Source organism: Lynx rufus, unplaced genomic scaffold, assembly GCF_022079265.1.
Source record: "Lynx rufus isolate CCGP_SWC_20201006 ecotype Redwood Valley unplaced genomic scaffold, mLynRuf1.p SCAF_1, whole genome shotgun sequence".
Classification (NCBI taxonomy): Eukaryota; Metazoa; Chordata; class Mammalia; order Carnivora; family Felidae; genus Lynx; species Lynx rufus.
Genome location: NW_025814823.1, coordinates 151,396,625 through 151,418,430, shown reverse-complemented (window position 1 = coordinate 151,418,430; position 21,806 = coordinate 151,396,625). Strand labels below are relative to the sequence as shown.

General features: G+C 36.6%; 1 protein-coding gene across 16 annotated transcripts in view; it reads left to right on the top strand.

Moving 5' to 3' along the window:
* The window catches only part of MEF2C (myocyte enhancer factor 2C), a 152,282-nt gene that overhangs the window by 72,765 nt on the left and 57,711 nt on the right, over positions 1-21,806 (top strand). For all 16 annotated transcript variants that reach the window (XM_047088862.1, XM_047088835.1, XM_047088856.1 and 13 more), the window contains exon 3: positions 2,792-2,995. In XM_047088862.1, coding sequence (XP_046944818.1) covers positions 2,792-2,995 — 204 coding nt within the window. The remainder of the gene's footprint in view (positions 1-2,791; positions 2,996-21,806) is intronic.

Genomic DNA, 21,806 nt, shown 5'->3' with positions numbered 1-21,806 from the left:
AAATACCGTATTTTCCAAAGAAAGATCAGTATGGATTCCATAGTTCAGCTTTATCTTTGTATTAGGCATAATAAGATCTTCAAATAGCCTTAATCAGTAGACTCTTCTAGTCACCAACATAGACATACTTCGTAAGCTCTTCTTCTTCTTGTGTAAATCAACCAAGTGAGGAATGAGAAGTAGTTCTTTTGAGCTTCAGTGTTAAGTACTGTGCTTAATACTGAACATGTGTTTATTTTATACAGTCCTCACAGCAACTCTTAAGAGTAGGCATTCTCTCCGTTTTGCAGATGAAAAATCAAACTCAGAGAAAAATTCAACTGAAAGAAATTAAGAGAATTTCTCATGACTAGTAAATAGCAAGTTCCACATTCAAATCCGGGTCCTCTGAATCCAAGCCCCATGTTCTTCCCTTTCTACCATGCTGCCTTTAATGCAAATGTGATAAAAACAATATAATCATTAAGTATAGATTTTTTTTTTAAATTCTGCTTATGAGTTGCCAAAAATATTTCATGGGAAAAGCTATCACATAATTTTAGATAGCGTCCATCAATTTGATATTTCTAAAAACTTCACATAGAGTTTTCCTTGTTTGAGTTTTATACTGTAGATTTTTACCATGAGCCCATATGTGTCTGCTGTTCCAAGCACTGGGCATTCAACAGTGAACAAATACAAATGGCATATGGCCTTGTGGAACATGCACGGTAGAGAAGGAGACAGACATTAAATAAATGATCACACACAAAAATAAACAAATTATAAAATGTGATAAATGCTATTAAGGAAAATATAAAGGGTAATAGGTAAAACAGTTAGTATTAACAAAGTGTGGAGGACTGAGGAGACCAGGTCAGGTTTTCTGTCTGCTCACCCACAGTTCCTGTCAACACATTTATTTAGGTGTGTGGGATGGAGCAGGATTCAAAGTTCACTCTGAGGTCTCTAGTTTGGGTGATTGAGTTTATTGTGAGATGGCCAGTCCAAAACGGGGAGCAGATTCGAGGATGAAGATAATGGGCTTAAGCTTTGGAGGTTTGAGAGATTACTATGACGTTCAGATAGACGTAGGACTGGAGGAGATCCACTGGGTGTCTGCAGATGGAAAAAAAAAAAGCGAGGATTGGGAATCTAAATTTGGGAATTACACACAAATAGGTATTAGATAGAACTGAGCTGGCCTCTGCAAGATGGGTTGGATTAGAAAGCAAGAAAAAAACTTAAATAGTCCCTTTAAAAATCAGCTGAATTAGGTACACCTGGGTGAGTCAATTCAGTGTTTGAATCTCCATCTTAGCTCAGGCCTTGATCTCAGGGCCATGAGTTCCAGCACTATGTTGGGCTCCACACTAAGCATGGAGCATACATAAATGCATACATACATCAATGCATACAAGAAAAATAAATAAAAATAAGCTAAGTTAATTTATTCAGCATTTCCTGGAGCATATGCCTCAAAAACCTAGCTTTAAAAAATGATAAGAAGTGCCCCTGTAAATAAATAAATAAATAAATAAATAAATAAATAAATAAATAAGCAGAGAAACAAACATTCTGTCAGCAATAGGTTTGGGCAGCAGATTAAATAGTTTAAAAGACATTTTCAGCCTTTAATCTTTCAGTGTGCTTCATTTCCCAAATGCATTGGGCCACTAAACGTTTTGTCTTATGGGGTATCTTATGGGGTATTTTGTAGAAATGATATTCCACAGAAGACTTGCTGGGAAATGCTGGACCATATAAAGTCTTACAGTGAAGAATGTCCATGGTTTTTGGTGGGCAGACTGGAGTGTAATCAAGAGAGGAATGAAATTGGGAATACTGAAATTTTTATTTACGTTTGGTAGCCCTGCCAGGTAGGAAATAATTCGAAGTCAGAAAAAGGGAGCTGTTGCAGAGGGCACATCAGGAGAGAAAGGCAGTGTAAAGAGTGGGGTTTTGAAGACCGGGGATGAATTGAGGAGGGAATGATTTCAGACAGGGAGATCATCTAGGACAGGAAACCGATAAGGACAGGAATGATAGAGCCGCCTGGGAAATAGACAAGAAAGTGTGAACCTGAGAAACATTTCAAGGGAAGGAATTGTGGGACTTGGTAATAGATTAGATTAAAAGAAGAAAAAGGCAAAGATAACAATACAGTTTCTGGCCTGAGAGAGGAAGAAAGATACACAAAAGATTGAAAACAGACCCCTAACAGTATTATGGCTAACATACTTCCCAACTTTCTGCTGTAGTTCTAGAAAACAGAATACAATACTGTCTGAAAGCATAGTCCTATCCCTTCGAATGTTTTCAATTAAATGGCAAGAAACTAAACAATTTTAAGAATTTTTGAACACACACACACAAAGACTTTCTCAACACACATCTAAAATGCTATGTTCAGTCTTTAAGTGGTCAAAAATAAGCTCCAGACTTATAATTGGGAATGATGTTAACCATGCTGAAATTAATTTTCTTAAATCTTAAATTGCTCCAAAAAACATGAATAGTTCTCTGGTCACTTTCATTAAAATCCCCTACATTAAATCTGGCATTTACAGTTTCACATTCAGCAACAAGCTAGAAATCACACTTTTCAAATTCTAAGCAGAAATTAGTTTTAGATTTATTTGCTTTCTTTCCAAATGTGTTAGTGCCCAAGGGCTCTGACAATGACACACTTTGTTTCACAAAGGAAAAGAAGACTGTTAAAAAAAAAAAAAAAGAAAAAAAAAAACCTATGTGTTTTCTTTTCCCAAAAAAAAAAAAAAAAAAAAATCCCTGCCTGCTTTCTATTTTCCAGGTGACATTTACAAAGAGGAAATTTGGGTTGATGAAGAAGGCGTACGAGCTGAGCGTGCTCTGTGACTGTGAGATCGCGCTGATCATCTTCAACAGCACCAACAAGCTGTTCCAGTATGCCAGCACCGACATGGACAAGGTGCTGCTGAAGTACACGGAGTACAACGAGCCGCACGAGAGCCGGACAAACTCCGACATCGTGGAGGTGAGAGCGCATGCGTGGTTGACGAACCAATAATAATGGCGGAGCCGCGTGGTCCTTGAACCTCTTGAGCACACCCCTTCCTTTTCTTAAGTTGTTTGTATCTCCACAGATGTCCCCGTGGTTATCATCCCAACATTACCCCACCCTTTCTATCCCCACAAAACGGAAGTTAGAATGATAGGTGATAGGGACAATGTAAACCTGGTCCCTTCTAGAAATCAGGCACCAGTGTCAGTGTATTGACCTCATCCTCCATAAGTCATCATTGCCCACGGCCGTGTGGGGACAAAGAAATTGTCCTGTCCCAGACTTGGGAACTGTGGCCAACAGAGGGCTTTAGAATACTTTTGATCATTTCTTTCAGATATAGACTAGTTTTACAACACAGTCAAAAGAAAAAAGTGATCTCACCCCAGCCTTACACTTCAATTTTTAACTTTGTCTCTTCTTTCTAATTCATTCTTCCTAATGCATTCTTACTGCAAAAGTAAAGACAGTTATTATGCTAGAAATGTTTTCCCCCAATTATATGATTTAGTGTAGCATTGTTCATGTACAGGGAATCAGAAATCTGATGAAATGAATTTCTAAATGTTAGCATGGTGTTTTAGCAAAGTCAGATTTAAAACGTTTTATTGTGCCAAAAGTAAATAAGCATCACATTAAAACTCAAAAATGTTGTTTATGTTTTTGATTCATATTAGCATAAGTAGCATTGCCATACAGTTTTAAACACTTCTTGCTTTAAACACAGTGTTTAAATCGCCTTAGAGTACACTTCATAAGCACTGAATACTAAACCAAAAAGGACACATAATGAAGACTGTCCCCATCTGTCTGTTTTCCTCCCCTGTCTCCCCATGGTTTCTTAGACTGTGATTGCTTTTCCAGAATTAAGAGAAAATTAATAAGTGTTACAAAAGTATGTATTCAGAGTCAGTTTGCCAGAGGACAAGTTATTCTTGCCATTACTTGGACCGTTCTATATTATAAAAAAATCTAGCACTAATCTTGACCAAATTAATCAACCTATCACCTATCTTCTCTTTACCTGTTATAATTCCTGAAACTGATTCTGGTTTCTTTGCCTTTATTGGGAGTTTTTTAAAAGTGTTGAGCTCATCAATTTTTTTAGTGTTTTGCCTAATAGGTTAAGCAAATAATTTCAGAGAAGCAAAAGTGAATAAGTAGACTTCATGTGGTATATGTTTAAAATACTTGCACATTTGCTTTACTGAACATCACTTTGGTTTCTCATTGACATGATTTTAATTGTGTGCTTGCCTTGATTCTGAAATTTAAGGTTATTTATAAAACTTACCTACTGTTATTTCAGATAGTATTTTATCCATGTGTACATGTAACTGTGAAAATACATAAACAAACATTAATATGAACAGAACTAGTTGACTGTCAAATCTCATAGGTGCTTTTGTGTGTGTGTGTGCATGTGTGTTCACACACACTTAACATAAGTCCCAAACACAAAACAACTCTATACTCAAGACTCATCTCATTACCAAAACCATCACAACAGACATTTCAGGGTAACACAGAGTTGAGTTGGAATTTGTCGTTAGATCTAAACTGCTCCAGTCCTTAACATGCTGTGAAATGCAGTAGAAATATAGTAAAGTAGTTGAAAATTTTGTTGACTTTTAAAATTTGCTTTCTTAAAGGAGTTTAAAAATCTAGAAAATTCATCTTCTGAGAGCATTAGTCAGGATGATTTGATGGTGACTGAGAACTTCACATTCTCGAGACTTTCATATTCTTGGACAGATGGGTATCTGAGCCAGACTTTTTTTTTAATGTTTATTTGTTTTTGAGAAAGATAGACACAGCACGAGAAGGGGAGAGAGTCTAGGACAATAGAGAGAGAGGGAGACACGGACTCTGAAGCAGGCTCCAGGCTGAGCTATCAGCACAGAACCTATCATGGAACTTGAACTCGTGAACTGCAAAATCATGATCTGAGCAGAAGTCAGATGCCTAACTGACTGAGCCACCCAGGCGCCCCATGAGCCAGAGATCGTTAAAGGCCATGAGAAGTGCACTGGATTGGAAGTCAGAGGGCTTGCATTTGAATGCTTGTCATGCACAATCTTGCTATGTGACAAGTTAGCTATTTCTCTAAAGTTTTCTCATCTTAAAAATGAAGGCATTGAATTTCAAAGTCCTTTGTAGCACAATTCTTTTTTTTTTTTTTCAGCGTTTATTTATTTTTGGGACAGAGAGAGACAGAGCATGAACGGGGGAGGGGCAGAGAGAGAGGGAGACACAGAATCGGAAACAGGCTCCAGGCTCCGAGCCATCAGCCCAGAGCCCGACACGGGGCTCGAACTCACGGACCGCGAGATCGTGACCTGGCTGAAGTCGGACGCTTAACCGACTGCGCCACCCAGGCGCCCCATGTAGCACAATTCTTTTAAAAGCAATACTTTTAGGGGCACATGGGTGGCTCAGTCCATTAAGCGTTCGACTCTTGATTTTGGCTCAGGTCATGATCTCACAGTTCAGGAGCTCTAGCCCCATATTGGGCTCCATGCTGATGGCACAGAGCCTGCTTGGGATTCTCACTCTCCCTCCCCCTCTACTCCTCCCCCCCACCTCAAAAATAAATAAACTTAAAAAAGAAAGCAATACTTTTAAAAGAGAGTGAAGCAGCAGCTCCATTATCTTGCATTTAATATCAGTAAATTAAAGCTCTGAATCTCTCGAAAAGGCATTCTGGGGCTCCTAGACCAAAACTAGGGAAGGCTTGATTCTTTGAATGAAGAGAATATAAGTCAGTCCTGCTCAACTACCTGAATCACACATTCTTCACCTATTTGGCTTTTCCAGTTTAGTAATAACAGATAATGGAAGAAGAAGTAAAGTGGGATCCCTAAGCTTGATAAAATTTACATTACCCCCAAATAGAATATTTTTGAAAGTGCAGCTCATTGAAATCACTATGCTTGAAATACTTGGTGGAGAAGAAGGAATCTGGATGGAGAGCTGCATTTATAACTGGTTTCACAAGTAATTCTTATACACACTAAGTTTGAAAACCTCTGCAGCACTAAGACATAAATCGTGTTGGAAGTTAAGAACCTGGGATACATCAGGGACTTGAGGAATCCATTCTAAGAATGAATCTAACACAAAGTTGGGAGTTAAGGTAGTTTACCACTTCTGGGTAAAATTTTAAATCCTATTTATTTTAATTTAATGGAATACATTTAACTGAGTAAGTTTAATGAGGAGCATAATATGTTTCATGAAGGGTCATTAGTTTTATATTTCCCATTTGGACTATTACCTCTCTCCCTTAACCCTCCAAAAACAGTTTACTCACAAGAAAAAAAGATTGGCACTGAGAGAGAAATAATATGATTCCCAGCATTTAGACCAAAATATAAATTTGAGGCCATACCAGAGTAGTGTTACAGGGTCATAGGAAATTGTGCAGTGCGTGGGTGCTGTAAAAGATTCCTTCTTTTAGCAAAAAAGCTCTGTGTAATTATCATGTCTTTGCTTGATAATTAGCCCTACAGTTACAATGGCACAAAGACTTACAAAGACTTAATAGACAGACTGAGATAGGTTTTTTTAATTGTTATATTATAATGCAGCTTGAATATCTGTTTAGATACAATATATAAATATGCCAGATTTAGTAAATGTGTTAAATTTTTAATCCATTGGTTTAAAACAACAAAACCAGTTACTGTATTAAAAGTGCTTCCTTTGAAGAAAGTGCATTTTATTTAACTATGTGACAAGTATACTGGACATTTACTCAAAATAGTAGCTTATGAGGTCATTGAAATTCAGCAGGGATTCTGATGATATTAAAGAACTGTCCATTTCATCTCTTCAACTGTCTTAGCTCCTCCACTTCTGGTTCTCTTAGCTGCTTTCCTCCCCTCCCAGTTGATGTTGGGCTCTATTCCTGGAAGAAGATGTGGTGTTGAGCACTTCAAGATGACCTGAAGAATTCAAGTCCCACAGGACATGCTTACAGGCTGTCTTTCTGTTAGCAATAATTTAGCACATATCAGCTTACAGTCAGCACTGTGCAAGGGATTCTGAAACAGCAGAAGACAGGCATTCTTGTTAAGGATGTAGAACATATAGAAAAATCAGTGTGGGAACAGTTGGAGGGCAGGGGAATAATAACCTCATTAACGTAATAGAAGCTACTGAAAGGAAAACATAAGCTAAACAGTTTAACAAAACTCATTCAAACAGGTCAGTGATCACCAGACCATTTCAGGTGGCCTTTGGAGTGACAGAAGTCCCAGACAGGTTACCTCCATATCCAACACATGTTTTCTAACCACAAAACCCATATGAGAGTGTCACTTAGCACCTGGCCAGGAGGGAATGTGTCACCCTTCAGTGATTCAGTGATTCTCTTGAGCTGCTCATCCAGTCTGGGACAATAGTCAAGTAACTAAGTGTAGAAGGGGAATGGAACATGGCGTCCTCTGCTGCTCCCTAGGAAATCAAAAAGGTGGACCTAACTCCCGCAGAAGAAACATTTGATTCACAACTGACTCAGTGGAGCATTACTGGTTTGTTTTTTAGATGTGCAAATGGGCAAGATAGTGTGTGTGTGTGTGTGTGTGTGCGCGCGCGCACGCGTGTGTGTGTGCGTGTGTAAGAGAGAGAAAGAGAGAGTAAAGTTAGAGATAATGTTTACATAAAATTTTATTTTCTGTTATCTGAATCTTGTTTGGATTTAAAGACTTCTAAGAACAGTTGTCCACAAAAATGTTTCCTTTAACAGTAGTAATTAAGGGCTGAATTAGGACTGGAAAGATGTTAATAGGTTATAAACTTTATTGTTTCGCAGTGCTCCTGGAGGTTATCAATAAACTAACTACCTTTACATAGTATGGTAGAACTTCGTGAGTGTAATTTTTGTTGAAAAACAAATGCAGCAAATAGTAGAAATGGACTTTTTTACAAACTGTATGATCAAATTCGGGAATAGATATAAAATATGAAAATATGTTTATTTTACCTGAGCTTTCATGATGTCTAATTAAATAGGTTCCAATTTTTATTATAAAATATAGATATATGAAGTTATTTTTATGCATACCTGTAGGTATCTATTATACAGGCGTACTTTTTCCTTTTTATTATTTTTTTTAGTTTTTTGCAATGAGGTAGCGTGTGGCTCTTTCCATAGGCTTCTTTTTGTTTGTTTCAAGTCTTTATTTAAATTCCAGTTAGTTAAAAAATAAATACATAAATGAATTTAATTAGTTAGTTAAAATTCCAGTTAGTTAACGTATAGTGTACTATTAGTTTCAGGAGTAGAATTTAGTGACTCACATATAACACCCAGTGCTCATCATAACAAGTATATTCCTTAATATACATCATAGGTACTTTTCGTAAGAATAAAAGCACATTCTCTTATTTGTTTGGTCATTTGTTGTATTTTTATTTTTTCATGCATTCACTGAATAAAGATTGGTTGAATTTTTGTATGTGCTTTGGAATGCCCAGAGATACAAACATAAACCAGGCCCTCAAGGACTATTGGTTTTTAAGATTGCTCACAAGGCTATACATGATCTGGCCCCTGTTTATATGTTCCTCTCCAGCCAATCGCCTTTGCTGTTTCCCTCCCCCCACCGCTGCCATCCTGTATTCGGGCCACCAAAACATGTTTATATTCCTCAGCTTTTCCAATCCTGATTTGTTTTGTCTTTAACACCCCTTACTAGGCCTTTTCTTGGCCTTTATTTATCCTTCATTCAGGTCAAGTCCCAATTTATACTTTTGGAAAGCCATCCTTGTGTTTTTTCTGTATTAGAGTTAGAATTGTATTTTCTCCATCAAAGCACCGTGTTATCCAATTACCTGTTGCACACTGGATTTTAAACTCCTGGAGGGAAGGGACTATGCATATGTTGTTTACCAGAACTATCCTATCTCTGTTGTTTACCTACAGAATATTTGGCCCTCAGAATATATTTGTAGAATAAATAAACAGGGGGAAACAATTATAACAGGATATATACCAGTGATTATCATGCAGCATAATGTTACTCACTTAAAGTATAAAAAAATGTTTTTATAGCTCCAATGAAACAGTTCGTTAAAATTTGGTTTTCTCAAAGCACAATCAAGAAACTAAAATAATCCAAATCTGTGTTAATACAGTAACCACTGGCCACATAATGACTATTCACATTTTTTAATTTTTTTTTTTTTTTTTGAGAGAGAACACATGAGCAGGGAAGGGGCAGAGGAATAAAGAGAGCGAGAATCCCAAGCAGGCTCCATGCTGTCAGCACAGAGCCTGGCATGGGGCTCAATCTCATGAACCGTGAGATCATGACCTGAGCTGAAATTAGGAGTCAGACACTTAACCAACTGAGTCCCCTCGGCCCCCCATGACTATTCACATTTAAATGAATTAAAATTAGGTGAGATGTCCAGTTCGCTTCCCCATTGGCACTAGCCACATTGCAAGGGCTCAGTAGCCACATGCAACTAGTGACTGCTGAATGGGACATGGAAGATGTAAAATGCAGTGATCATCACGGAAAGTTCCATGCATCAGCCCTGGTCTAGGTTAAAATGTGAAAAGGAGGCATTTAATCTAACAGTGTTCTCAAATTCACACCAAGATTAGTTTTTCAATATAAAATCTGAGAAGTGCATTTCAAAAGTAAAGAACCGTGGAACCGTGGATTTTAGAATCCAGAGCATAAATGTTCACTATGAGAGACACCAGTTGAGAACTAAACATTCAGCCTAAAACTAAAAACATATTTTACCCCTAAACCAATAACCACAGAGTCGATCAGTAAACTTATTACCTAGTCAGAAAGCACTTGCAAGTTGTCCAGACTGACAGAGAGCTAGGCAATGTGTGCTGGGTTTTTTTTGTTGTTGTTTTTTTTTTTTTTTTTTAAGTGCAAAGCTTGTGAACGGAAAGGGGGTAGATCTTTCTTGTTACTATTTTAAAATTACTTGAAGCAACATGAGCCAGTATTTAACTTTATAATTAGTAATTTCATTTCTTCAGAAAAGCAGGGTTTTTCTTTATGAAGGAGCTCAGAAAAATAATATTCTTGAAATACATTAAAAATTCTTCTTAGGTTACTATAAAATATAATTAAAATAGTTCTTACTGTGATTAGCTCAGTAACTCTGCCCAGTCCTCTGTTAAACCAAGTATATAATTGCTTTTCAATAGATAATACTGAAAAATGAAGAAAGAATTAGTATATTCCAGACAGATTTAAACTTTCATTGTTGAGGCTTCCAAGGAAAAGGGGAAAAAATGATTTTATGAAAAAAAGGTTTAGTAAATTTCTGCTTAATTTTAATGTTCATTTTTGCTTATGTATCTTTAAAAGACTTCTACTAGTCCCTATAAATCACACTTATATTTATTCCCCAAAGTCTAAAAGAAGAAATGGGCCTAAAAATGTATTCATATTTGTCATAACTACCACAGTGGATTTTTACATATCAAATTTGAAGATTCGTTTCTTTTTTAAAAATAATGCTCTTGCTTAATTTACATGTATTTTGTTAACATGAAAAGATGCTTCACATCTCATTTATTGAACAGATCATTGTTGAGCACATAAAGTGCATGTTAGAGCACTAAAGTTATATGCACAAGGCAATAAAATGGAATTTCCTCTCACCTGTTACTACACAGCTCTAATGGCTTATAGGCAGTAGTACTAACACAGAGTCGACAGAAAATTATTTAATAATAGTAGAAAAGACAAGAGGTTTCAAAATACAGCCTTTTTCTCACTGATGTAACCGTTTTGTCATTATTAATTACCACCACTTTATCATCATCATTTTGCATGATCGTTCTTGACCTAGTAGAAACCAATGTCTTCACTTTTTGTTTTTTCTCCCCAGTATATGAAAGGGAAAGGGGGAAAATATTTAGCCTGGATCATTATAGTCACTTTTTAATGATATTTACAGATTTCATGGCATATGGAACTTGGTGCTGGACAGCATATTTGAACCATTTGTTAGCCGTTGATAACACCTCAGTAAAAGTAGTATTGTTTGGCTTTAAAGTATCTGGCTTTAAAGTATCAAATTAGATACCAAAGAGTAGAACATCTTTATGTCCTCAGGACTGGTTACTGAATAGCACTGTGGAATATTCAAAAGTGAAGTTTTAGGAACAATTCCAGAGTCCTGCCTAGAGTAGAATAAAAGATGATAAATCTTTTAATGAAATGATATTATTTCACTTACCTCACTGAATTTTTAAAAAGTTATTATAAATCTGTTTCCCTTCCCTGAAAGACATAATGATGTTTTATCTACAGCTCTAACTCCAACTGCCATCTCAATGAATGGGACATTGTAGACATTCAATAAATATTACATATATATATATATATATATATATATATACACACATACACACATGTATTTATGCATATATGCTTATGTGTATATACATACATAAATTAAAAGAACTTATCATTATAGTATAAATAAAATTAAACCTTGTCAAGTTTTCTTTGTTGAAGTCAGATATGTTCTAATAGTAATAAAGGTGAGAATCTTTCAAGTGAACCTGAGATGAATAAAGTTGTTGCTGTGTAAGAAACAAATAGGCACAGCAGACCACATAGAAATATTACCTGTAGTAATGGTGGAAAGTAAAAAACCAATATATGTAGGTTTCCTAGGGAAGAGAGAAGCAACCTGTTGGTACTTTGGCCAGGATGTGACAAGAGGGATCAGTGGGTCTCAAACTTCATCATTTCTGTCCTGTGAATTCTCTTTGGGCAATTGAACCAGGTTTCAGATTCTAGTCCAGTCTGAGTCACTGGGGCTCTTGCTGAGAGGCTGATTGGGACTCACTGGTACGGGGCAGAGCCCAAGACTACATTTCCGACCAGTTCCCAGGTGCTGCTGATGCTGCTAGTTTGTGGACTGAACTTTGAGTAGCAAAGACTCAGACTTCCCTTTCCAAACATCTGTTTTCCCCAGCATGGAGTTTGAAAGTACATTTTTAAAAGAGAGAGAGAGAGAGAGAGAGAGAGAGAGAGAGAATCCCAAGCAGGCTCCAAGCTCAGTGCAGAGCCTGATGTAGGGCTTGGTCTCATGACCGTGAAATCATGACCTGAGCTGAAGTCAAGTGTCAGATGCTTAGCCAACTGAGCCATCCAGGCACCCCAGAAGTATATTTTTAAACACTTATTCTTTATAGCTTTACTGAGGTCTAGAATCATACCATAAAATAGATTTTTTAAAAGTAATATTTGGTAAAACTAACTCTTGAAAGCAAGTGTGTTAGGTTTCCAGAAGCATGATGTAAAAGGCCTGTGACTACTCAGTAAGGTGAGTGACCCTGTCTGTGGTGAACACGCATCTCCTGACCTGGTCTCTGCCCTTGTGAGTGCCTGTCAGTTGGCAGTGGCTGCCTGTAGCACGTGTTGAGGAAGATTCTGAGCCTGAAAGCAGACTCGGCAGGCACGTGTGATGTGATTGGGTAGGCATGTGTGCCAGGGTGCACAGAGAAGTGGAAGCTCTGTGCTTTCCTCCTTAACTTCCTGGTCAAATAATCCATAGGACATTCTGGGAGAAGACTCCAGACTTGATCACTAAAAGGACTGGAATTAGGCAAGTGCTGCATATGTGTACAACAGATTGGGTGGGTAGATTATATTATTGGAAATATATCTCATTTTACTAATAGCTACTTTGCATATTATCCAGTCATGTCTCAATGGCATTTAGCGTATTCTCTGTTACCCTGAAATTTAGCCACCCAATGGAAGTTTCTGAATAAGGGGAAAAAAATTTCCTGTCAATTATTTCTAAAGGTCATAAAGTTAATGACTAGCTGGGAGGTTAATTAGATTCTCAAAGCCTCTTCATATCAATTAAATCTCTTATCTTTATGTTTTAGTAAATAAACTCGATAACTATTTAGAGCTACTGTTTTAAGATAAGAAACACTGTAAACAGTAAACTGTACAACTGGTATTTGGGGTTTTTTCCTCACATCTAAGAAAGCATGGTTACAAAATAAACTAATACATGAATTAATGGTAGTATCTCTTATTCTAGAATTTCTGAATTAAATAATTTACTTTTCAAAATTACATGCAAATGACTCCTTAATCATAAACAAATACCATCTCTATGACCTTGAGAAAACTGTTTCAGAGACGAAAAACTAAGGTCAGAGTTACCCTGAAAATGAGCTACTAGTAAAAAATCAACTGCACTCTCAGTGGTTCCAAACACCAAACTCCTTTCAGAGTTACTGTACACATTTATAAATAAGTGATATATTTAGTGCCTATAGCCTAACAATTACAAACTCAATCACTTCTGTCATGTAATTTCTCTTTGGATAATAGAAGCAGATTTCAGAATGAAATGATATTGATGTGCATTAATCAGTAAGGTAGCCACTAGCTCTATGTGACTATTTAAATTTAAGTTAAATAAAATAAAATTGAAATGAGCTCTTAGTCTCACTAGCCACAAGCAAGTACTTGATAGCCACATGTGACTCGTGAATTCCGTATTGGTGAGACCAGTAGAGAAATACCCATCACCCTGGAAAAGTTCTATTGGGCAGCACTGATGTAGGAAGTGAAACTGGTGAATCCAGTGCTCTTGTTCATGAACTAACTAGCAGGACAGTTGATGGATACACCTAATAAAGAGCTTGTCAACTGGAGGGGATGCAGGCGGCCATTTCACCTTTTGCTCCTAAGCATCTACTCCATGCTCATAGAGTGTCAGGGTCTGGGTCAGGGCACAGAAACCAAAGCGGGAAAGCTGAGCCACTCAGTCAGTGTTTCCTCCCAGGAGTAGAGTATTTGTTAAAATAAATGTGACTTGGTGGAGTGAAGGGAGAGGATAGAGGGAACACTAAGGCTTGAATTGCCCCAAGGAAGAAGAGAAAATGGAGGAAGGGATAGGTAAGAAGAGTCATAGGGAAGCAGAAACAAGGTAGGTCAATTCTGGACGTTCCCACGAGGAAGGAAAGAGCACACGTGCACACAATTTCTGATTTTTCCTCATTGGAAATGTGAGAATTCTGTCTTCATCCAGGGTTCATGACTGGGATCTCCTTAAATTTAGTGGTTCTGAATTAATACTGGGGGGGAGGGGGCGGGGAGCAAAGCTGCAGAGTGATTTTCCCAAAGAATGTTGTTGAAGCATTATCATGAGAGTTTACCTTTAAATTTTTACATTTAGGAAATAGAACTTCAAAAGCCCCACAGATTTGGAGAGAAATTAACTTCTAGTTATAGCAACATCACACACTAGCTCTCTAACCTGGGGCAAGTTATTTAACCATCTTGTCTTCGGGTTCCTGCTCTGAGTCAGATATTGTCCACCCTGACCCAGCCTTCTTCACAGGCTGTTGTGATGATTACAGGCTATAAAAGATGTCAGAGTCTATTGTAAACTGTTAAATCATATAAGATGTTTTCATTTTCAACATCAAGGGGAAAGTTTAAGTAATAAAAGTTGTTTAATCAAAAGAGAGAGAAGAAGCAAGTTCTTAATTTGGAAATAAATCTATAATATTTTATATTAATAAGTATATTAAGTATACTATTCTTATATAAATAATGATAGTATTTTATATAAATTAAGATCTGAAAAAGCCACTGAGTTTTCTTTTCCCCAAGCATTTGTGAAATATTCTCTTTGTGCAAGATGAGTGGGACAATGATGATGTGTCCACCACTCTCCAGGGCTGATAGTCCAATGTAAATGAAACATACACAGGACTTGTTGTTTCATTCCGCAGATATTGATGAACATGAAGACCATGTGCCAAACATTGTGCTAGTTATTGGTGACACATCTGTGACAGTCCTACCCAATGGTCCAAACCATAAGACTTAGAGTACAGTGGGATATCTGAGGCAAAAGAAAATAATTGCAACTGAGAGCACCTGAAAACATCTCATAGTGGTTATAGATGAAAGCATGACTTTGAATGATAAGTAAAAAAGTTGATGGGCTAAGCCAATCTGCAAGTCATTTATTCCCATTTAAAATAAAAGCAAGACTAATAAAGGTAGTGGTGTGTAGACATATAAACGCATAGATACATATATTATACACACACACATATACACACACATTTATGTGTATATGTATATTATGTAGCAGCCTTGATTCTGGTTTCTGGTTGGCATTGGATTTTTTAATATATGGTTTCTCTGTAAACATGTGGTTATGATTTTTAGAGAAAGTCTAGAAAATACAAATGTTAGAAAAATGCACTGAATATAATTGCCTTTAAGTTTGATAAAAGGTTCTCTGGTGCTAAGAATGGAAACCTCCGGTTTACATCCCACCTCCCTGGTATAACTTTACAATGAGGTTTCCCCTCATCTCTCTGAATTCTAAAACATGATACAGCTGGCTGAGAGGCTGGAAAATTGTTACATGCCTGTGTTACATTCTTATAACCTAATTGTTCTACAACTTTTCTGCAGTTTAATCATTGGAGAATGTTCTTTGTTTTTGTAGTCACTGTTTCACATAGTAACAGCTTGTTGTATTTTGGTCTGTTTGCCAGAGGGTAGGTTTATTTTTAAAACCCTGAACTCTGAATTTTTCTTTATTTTTCCAAGATTGAAAGCAGCTGAAATGCCTGGAGTTACAGGTTGAAGGCTGCTTTACAATATGTGAAGGGAAGCTTCTTTCCCTCCTCCCTTTGTGTGTGTGTGTGTGTGTGTGTGTGTGTGTGTGTGTGTTTAAATTTTTTCCTAACAAATGTCTTCTAACTGGTAGTTGTCTAAAAATAGAACACTGCCTAACTAAAAATAGCCTGGCTCTCAGTCGTGCCAAGGAAAATGGAGAGGAATAGGCGTGGAATAGAAGGCTGAGTAATCCAGTTCTATTCATTCAGAGAAACCTTTGAGAATGCGGGCGATGATAAAGTGCCCTCAAAAAACCACAGGCTTGACTCTCTCTTCAGACTTCTAGGTGCCAATAAACATTCTAGCCCCAGGATACATTTTTTTCTCATAGGTTGTAAACATTTTCTGAAAGACAAGGCTTTGTTTCACAGGACCTGACAAACTGCCATAGCTAACTAACTTTCCTAAGGTCTTAAAAATTCATAATTGTAAGAGATATTTTAAAAGAGCATCTTAAATGAAAGTATTGTAAAATAATGTACATCATGTAATAATTAGGAGAAAACTGTTACAATAAAAACTGCGTACTGCTTGCAGTTAAACTCAGAACTTTAAAGTTTTGTAGAAAGTTATTCCTGTGACTCACTATAGCTAAAGAGAACAGCTGACTTAGTTTAACTCCATTAGACACAAAATTTTCTTAAGTGTAGATCCCCTTGATGTGCCAGTATTTAGTGTCTTTCCCACAATTATAATTTTCACTCAGGCAGATTTTCTGTTTTAATTTTTTAATTGGAGTAGAAACTACTTTGAAAAATAACATTTCAAGAGTAGGATGACTTGAAGTTTAGAGAAAGGGAATTTTGAGTAAGTCACAAAAAAAAAGACCAGTTTCACAATAGTAACTCCTTTTTTTTTTTCAATTTTGTTTTGCTTAAGTAATCTGAATAATCAGGTCAAACATAGCAACAGGGTGTGGAAATGTCAGCGCAGTTCACGGGGTTATACGGGACTGAGCATTGTTATGTTCAGTTCCTGTAATGATGCTGGTGATAAGACTCTTGAGACAAAGGACTATAATTGATGGAAAGAGCCTTAAATCATTGCTAGAAGAATCAAGGTCCTTGTATCTGTGTACATCGACTCTTCTGGTCTCCTTCCGTCTTGTAAAGCATTTTGTCGTCTTGCATGGTGGCCCCCTGCTGCTCTTTGTAATAGATGCAGACCACAAGTGATTCCTTCATGCAGCATACAGGGTGTAATTGTGTCTGTGTGGTGTATTAGTAATTACCAAGCTGAATTCCCATATTGTATCTTTACTGCAGGCATGGAAAAATAGGACATACAATCCTGCATAGACATTTTCAACCTAGATAGTGAACCACTTAGAGCTACATTCCAGGGACAAAGCCTTTTACATGCACACTTTTTGAACAAAATTTTCATTGTTGAGTCATTTGTGCTATGCAGGATAAATTCAGTTTTGGAAATAATTACCTCTGATATAGTCATTTCTGATTCTTCAGCAAAACCTTTGTAATACGGAAAATATTTGCTATTTTTCATTGCTAAAAAATCATTTTAATATTGCTAGATAAAGTAGTGATATGAGATGTAATAATTATTATGCTAGACCACCTTGTACAAAGAATAGTGCATGGATCACTACATATAACAGATTATATAGCATTCATAAACATTACATAATTGTTTTAACAGCATTTTTAACATCAAATGGATATTTTCATACAATTCATTGATTTTGGCTCAAGCATTGTTAAACTTCAGAAAAAGCTGACAACGAATTTTTGTTACAGTAAACAGATATAAATTAATAATTAATTTCTTTTCTATAAAATTTGCATCCATCCTTTATGTATTATGTAGCTAATATTGATTTGACTACCTCCTAATCATTGGGGATTTGAAATGTTTACAGTATTATTTATCTATAATAGAAGCTAAAATAAGGCAAGCAGGTTGGTTTAAACAAGAGAAGGTATATTTTTTTTCAAATAAAATCAAATGCTTATAATGACAGCTAAAAACTATTAAATGCAATAACAGAGAAATGAATATGGCCATTTCATTAGCAATAACAAATGACATTAGATTTATTTTGTGAATTTTTAATTAAAGCATGTAAGATTTTGATTCCATTTTTACCTTCAAATTCAAAAATGACCTGCCAATATGTATATTTTACAAATTTACTTCCACTTTTGTCTATGGATAGTTTTATTCTAGCAATAATTATTAGATTTCTAGGATGTACAGAACTTTATAATGATGCTAGAAGAAATAGAACTTTGAAAAATACCATCAGTGACATCACAAAACTTAACAGTCTCGGTAAGATAGAAAATATACACGCGCATCAAAAGGACAAAACAACATAAGAGGTACTGTAAGATATTTGAGGGATAGCATAGCATAGTTAGAACATCATTCTGGAGCAAGTCTGCATGAGTTTTTATCCCATCTCCCCTGCTTATTGGTTGTATGTTTCCAGACAAGTTACTTAGGCTGTCTGTTTCTTACATCGTCATTTGTAAACGGGGTTAATAATAGCACCTAGTATCTAGTTATCATGAGAATTAAATTATTGAACATTTATAAAATGCTTGGAACAGGGTCTGGTGCATAGTAAGGTTGTTGGTGATGATGATGATGATGATACCCCGATACTTATAATCAAATAATAACCTCTAGGAGGTTGAATTTAAAAAGTCAGGAGTGGGGCATCTGGGTGGCTCAGTCGGTTAAGTGCCTGACTCTTGATTTCAGCTCAGGTCATCATCTTATGGTTTGTTTGTGAGGTTGAGCCCGATGATGGGCTCTATGCTGACAGGATGGAGCCTGCTTGGGATTCTCTCTCTCCCTCTCTCACTCTCTGTCCCTTCCAGGCTCATGTGCATGCTGTCTCTCTGTCTCTCTGTCTCTGTCTCTCTCTTTCTCAAAATAAACTTTAAAAAATAGTAAAAAAAAAAAAGTCAAGGGGCAGTGCCAGGATGACTCAGTTGGTTCATAGTCCAACTCTTGATTCAGGCTCAGGCCATGATCTCACAGTTAGTGAGTTCAAGTGCCACATTGGGCTCCATGCTAACAGTGCAGAGCCTGCTTAGGATTCTCTCTCTCCTTGTCTTTCTGCCTCTCTCTCAAAAATAAATAAATAAACTTTATATAAAAAATAATACATATATTTTTTTTCAGGAGAGGTGAATGTTGAGTAATCATTTTTAGTTTCATACAAATGAAGTTCAGAAATATGGATATAAGTTGATGAACAGGATGTGGGCAAATTTTTCAAAAGACCAATTATGCAAAGATCGACAAGAAGAAATGAGCAAGGGCATGATATGAATAGAATATTCACATACAGAAGGAGCTTTAACAAAGATGGCAAGGTAAATGGAGAGAAGGGAGACAGACAAATCAAGTGCTTAAATGTTTGGTGTAGAATTAGATGCAATACAATAGGTATGAGAAAGATACTTCATGGCCTCAAGCAGTAGAATAGCGAATGACAGTCAATTCTTGAGAAAAATTCTAGTGGAAAATATAACTCTCTAGATAGAAGCAATTTAGTTGTAAAAAGTGGAAATGCCAGGATATTTAATTTTTATAAGTAACATGTATATGTGTGCATGCTAAAAAGCCTAAAACCTTTCATTATATTTTTAAACTATTTATATCTGTAAACATCTAGGATTATATTAAAAAACAAGTTGTTTTTGGAATATTGCATACAGGGGCATCTGGATGGCTCAGTCAGTTAAGCACTCCACTTTTGACTTCGGCTCAGGTCATGATTTCACAGTTCATGAGATGGAGCCCCACATGGGGCTCTGCAGTGACAGGCGAGAGAAACCTGCTTGGGTTTCTCTCTCTCTCCTTCTGTCTCTCCGCCCCTCCCCCTGCTCGCTCGCGCTCTCTCTCTCTCTCTCTCTCTCTCTCTCTCACACACACACACACACACACACACACACACACTAAATAAACTTAAAAATGTTTAAAAAAATATGCATACAATTTCACTTTGCTCTGATAATATGCACATGCATTTTTCTGGCTAAGGACTATTTGTCATATATAGTGTGTTAAAGGAAGAAATTATGGAGACCTCGGGAGGTATATATAATAAACTATATAACATTCTCTAGATTAAATTGAAGAAGAAATCAAAATCTATAAATTTAGAAGTTCCTAATGAAGTCTGTGTGTTTTCAATGACCACATAAATGGTCAGGATTCTGGATACAGTACTTCAAATTATAAAATCTCTACCCTCACACTTTCAGGTTTATAATCTAAAAGTCCGGGCTTTTCACTGTAAGACAGTCTGGTATAAGAAAAGAGGCAGACAAGTTTTAGACTCTGCCAAGCCTGCTTTCTACAATCTTCATAAACTCCGTGCTTTGGGGCAAGTTTCTAAACCTCCACAAAATCTCCGCTTTCTAAGCAGTAAAATAGTGATAATAAATCTCACTTTTGGTCTTTTTGTAAGAATTAACTTACACCACGTACGTATATATCCACTAGCACATGTTGGGCACATGTGCTCATAAACATGTTATTTCCCTGCTTCTCCTTCCTACAGGTGTAAATTTAGGCAAAATTTTCATTTTTTACTCTTTCTCACACACATACATACATACACACCTTGGACATTGAAATCTTTGGCTTGTTTTGTGATCACATTCAAACAAAATGTCACATTTTATAAATTGTTACATATATGTGTAACTGTATCTTGCGTAATGAGGTTATGAAATTCTTTAGAGGTAAAATTTTGACTATACAGATTTTAAAGCTACAGAAAAGGTAGAGAGAGGTAAAAATTTGGACTCTATTAAGTAAAGTCAAAACAGAATTGATAAAAATAGGTGGAACCCTGTCAGAGGAGCTTGCCCAAGTTCTGCTGGTGAACTCTGGTATATAGTTAGGATATAATTTATTCCCTGGTGTTCCCTTTGAACTACTATGTATCCAGGGAAGAGCCCAGTTAGACAATGAAAGGGAGGGCTTGGGAGAAAGAGGGAGGGGGGAGGGGGAAGTTGATTAAGATTTTAAAGCAGTGAAAGTAATTAGCAAAGCAAAGATAAGAGTGTCCCTACACTGCCAGTTCTTCTCTGATCAAAAACAAATAATTGATTTTATTAAAATACTAGCCAGCCAACAGTGTCTAGTATGATGATATTGTTAACAATAAAATATATCTATCTTACATTTCTTCTAACTTGTATCTTTGCCCTAGCTCCCTGCAGTATTTTGATGGCAGTAAGGATACATGCTCTTGGAAATGAGCCAAGCACATACTAACGCATTATACATTTGGCTTGGTTCCAAGTGAACAGGTGTTTTAAATATTCCAGTCACATACCCACAATGTATATTGCTACTGAGGAAAGGATATCATTTCTGAACCACTGATACTTGTTTGACTCTGTTCTGAACCACACCTATTTTACACCCTGAAGATGTAGCAAAGATGAACTGTGGTTTGAGAAAAGATGACCATCAGAGCCCTACTTTTACTGATAGTAAGTGCAACAAATTTATAGTTCTGAACTCTGCACCCGATGTCTGGCTATGGAGATCAAAGCACTTGCTGATCAACATTAGGAGGGAAACATTTTAGTGCTCTCCACAACTGAGTTCCTGAAAACATGAGAGATTTTATTCATATTAGACAAAACATAATAAACTATATGATAGAAATTGTGTGTTATATTATGATGAGGGGAAGAAATTTCTTTTCCTTTAGAAGCCAGGATTCAGTTTGCAGACATACCGCAATAAAACAACCTGACTTTTCTGGGGTCTAAATTACAAAACTGAAATACTTCCTTATGGAGAAAAAAGATAAAAATAGCTATGCAGAAACATATCTACCCAGAAATAATTCTGAAGATCCTTTCAAAATTAGCTTCATGCTGTGCACGTGCCTGCACACACACACACACACACACACGCACACATACACACAGATATGTACACATACAGATGTAGTTAATGTGAGATTGGCAGTTTCCAGAGATGAACTCAGATATATAACTTCCATCTCACTCTGAACAAGTTCCTGTGTCCAATCAACAAAACTTTCATTGCTTTCTGTCCCTTTGGCTTCAGCAATAAAATAATTCAAGAAGGTGGAGGCGGGGGTTGCCGGTGGAGGG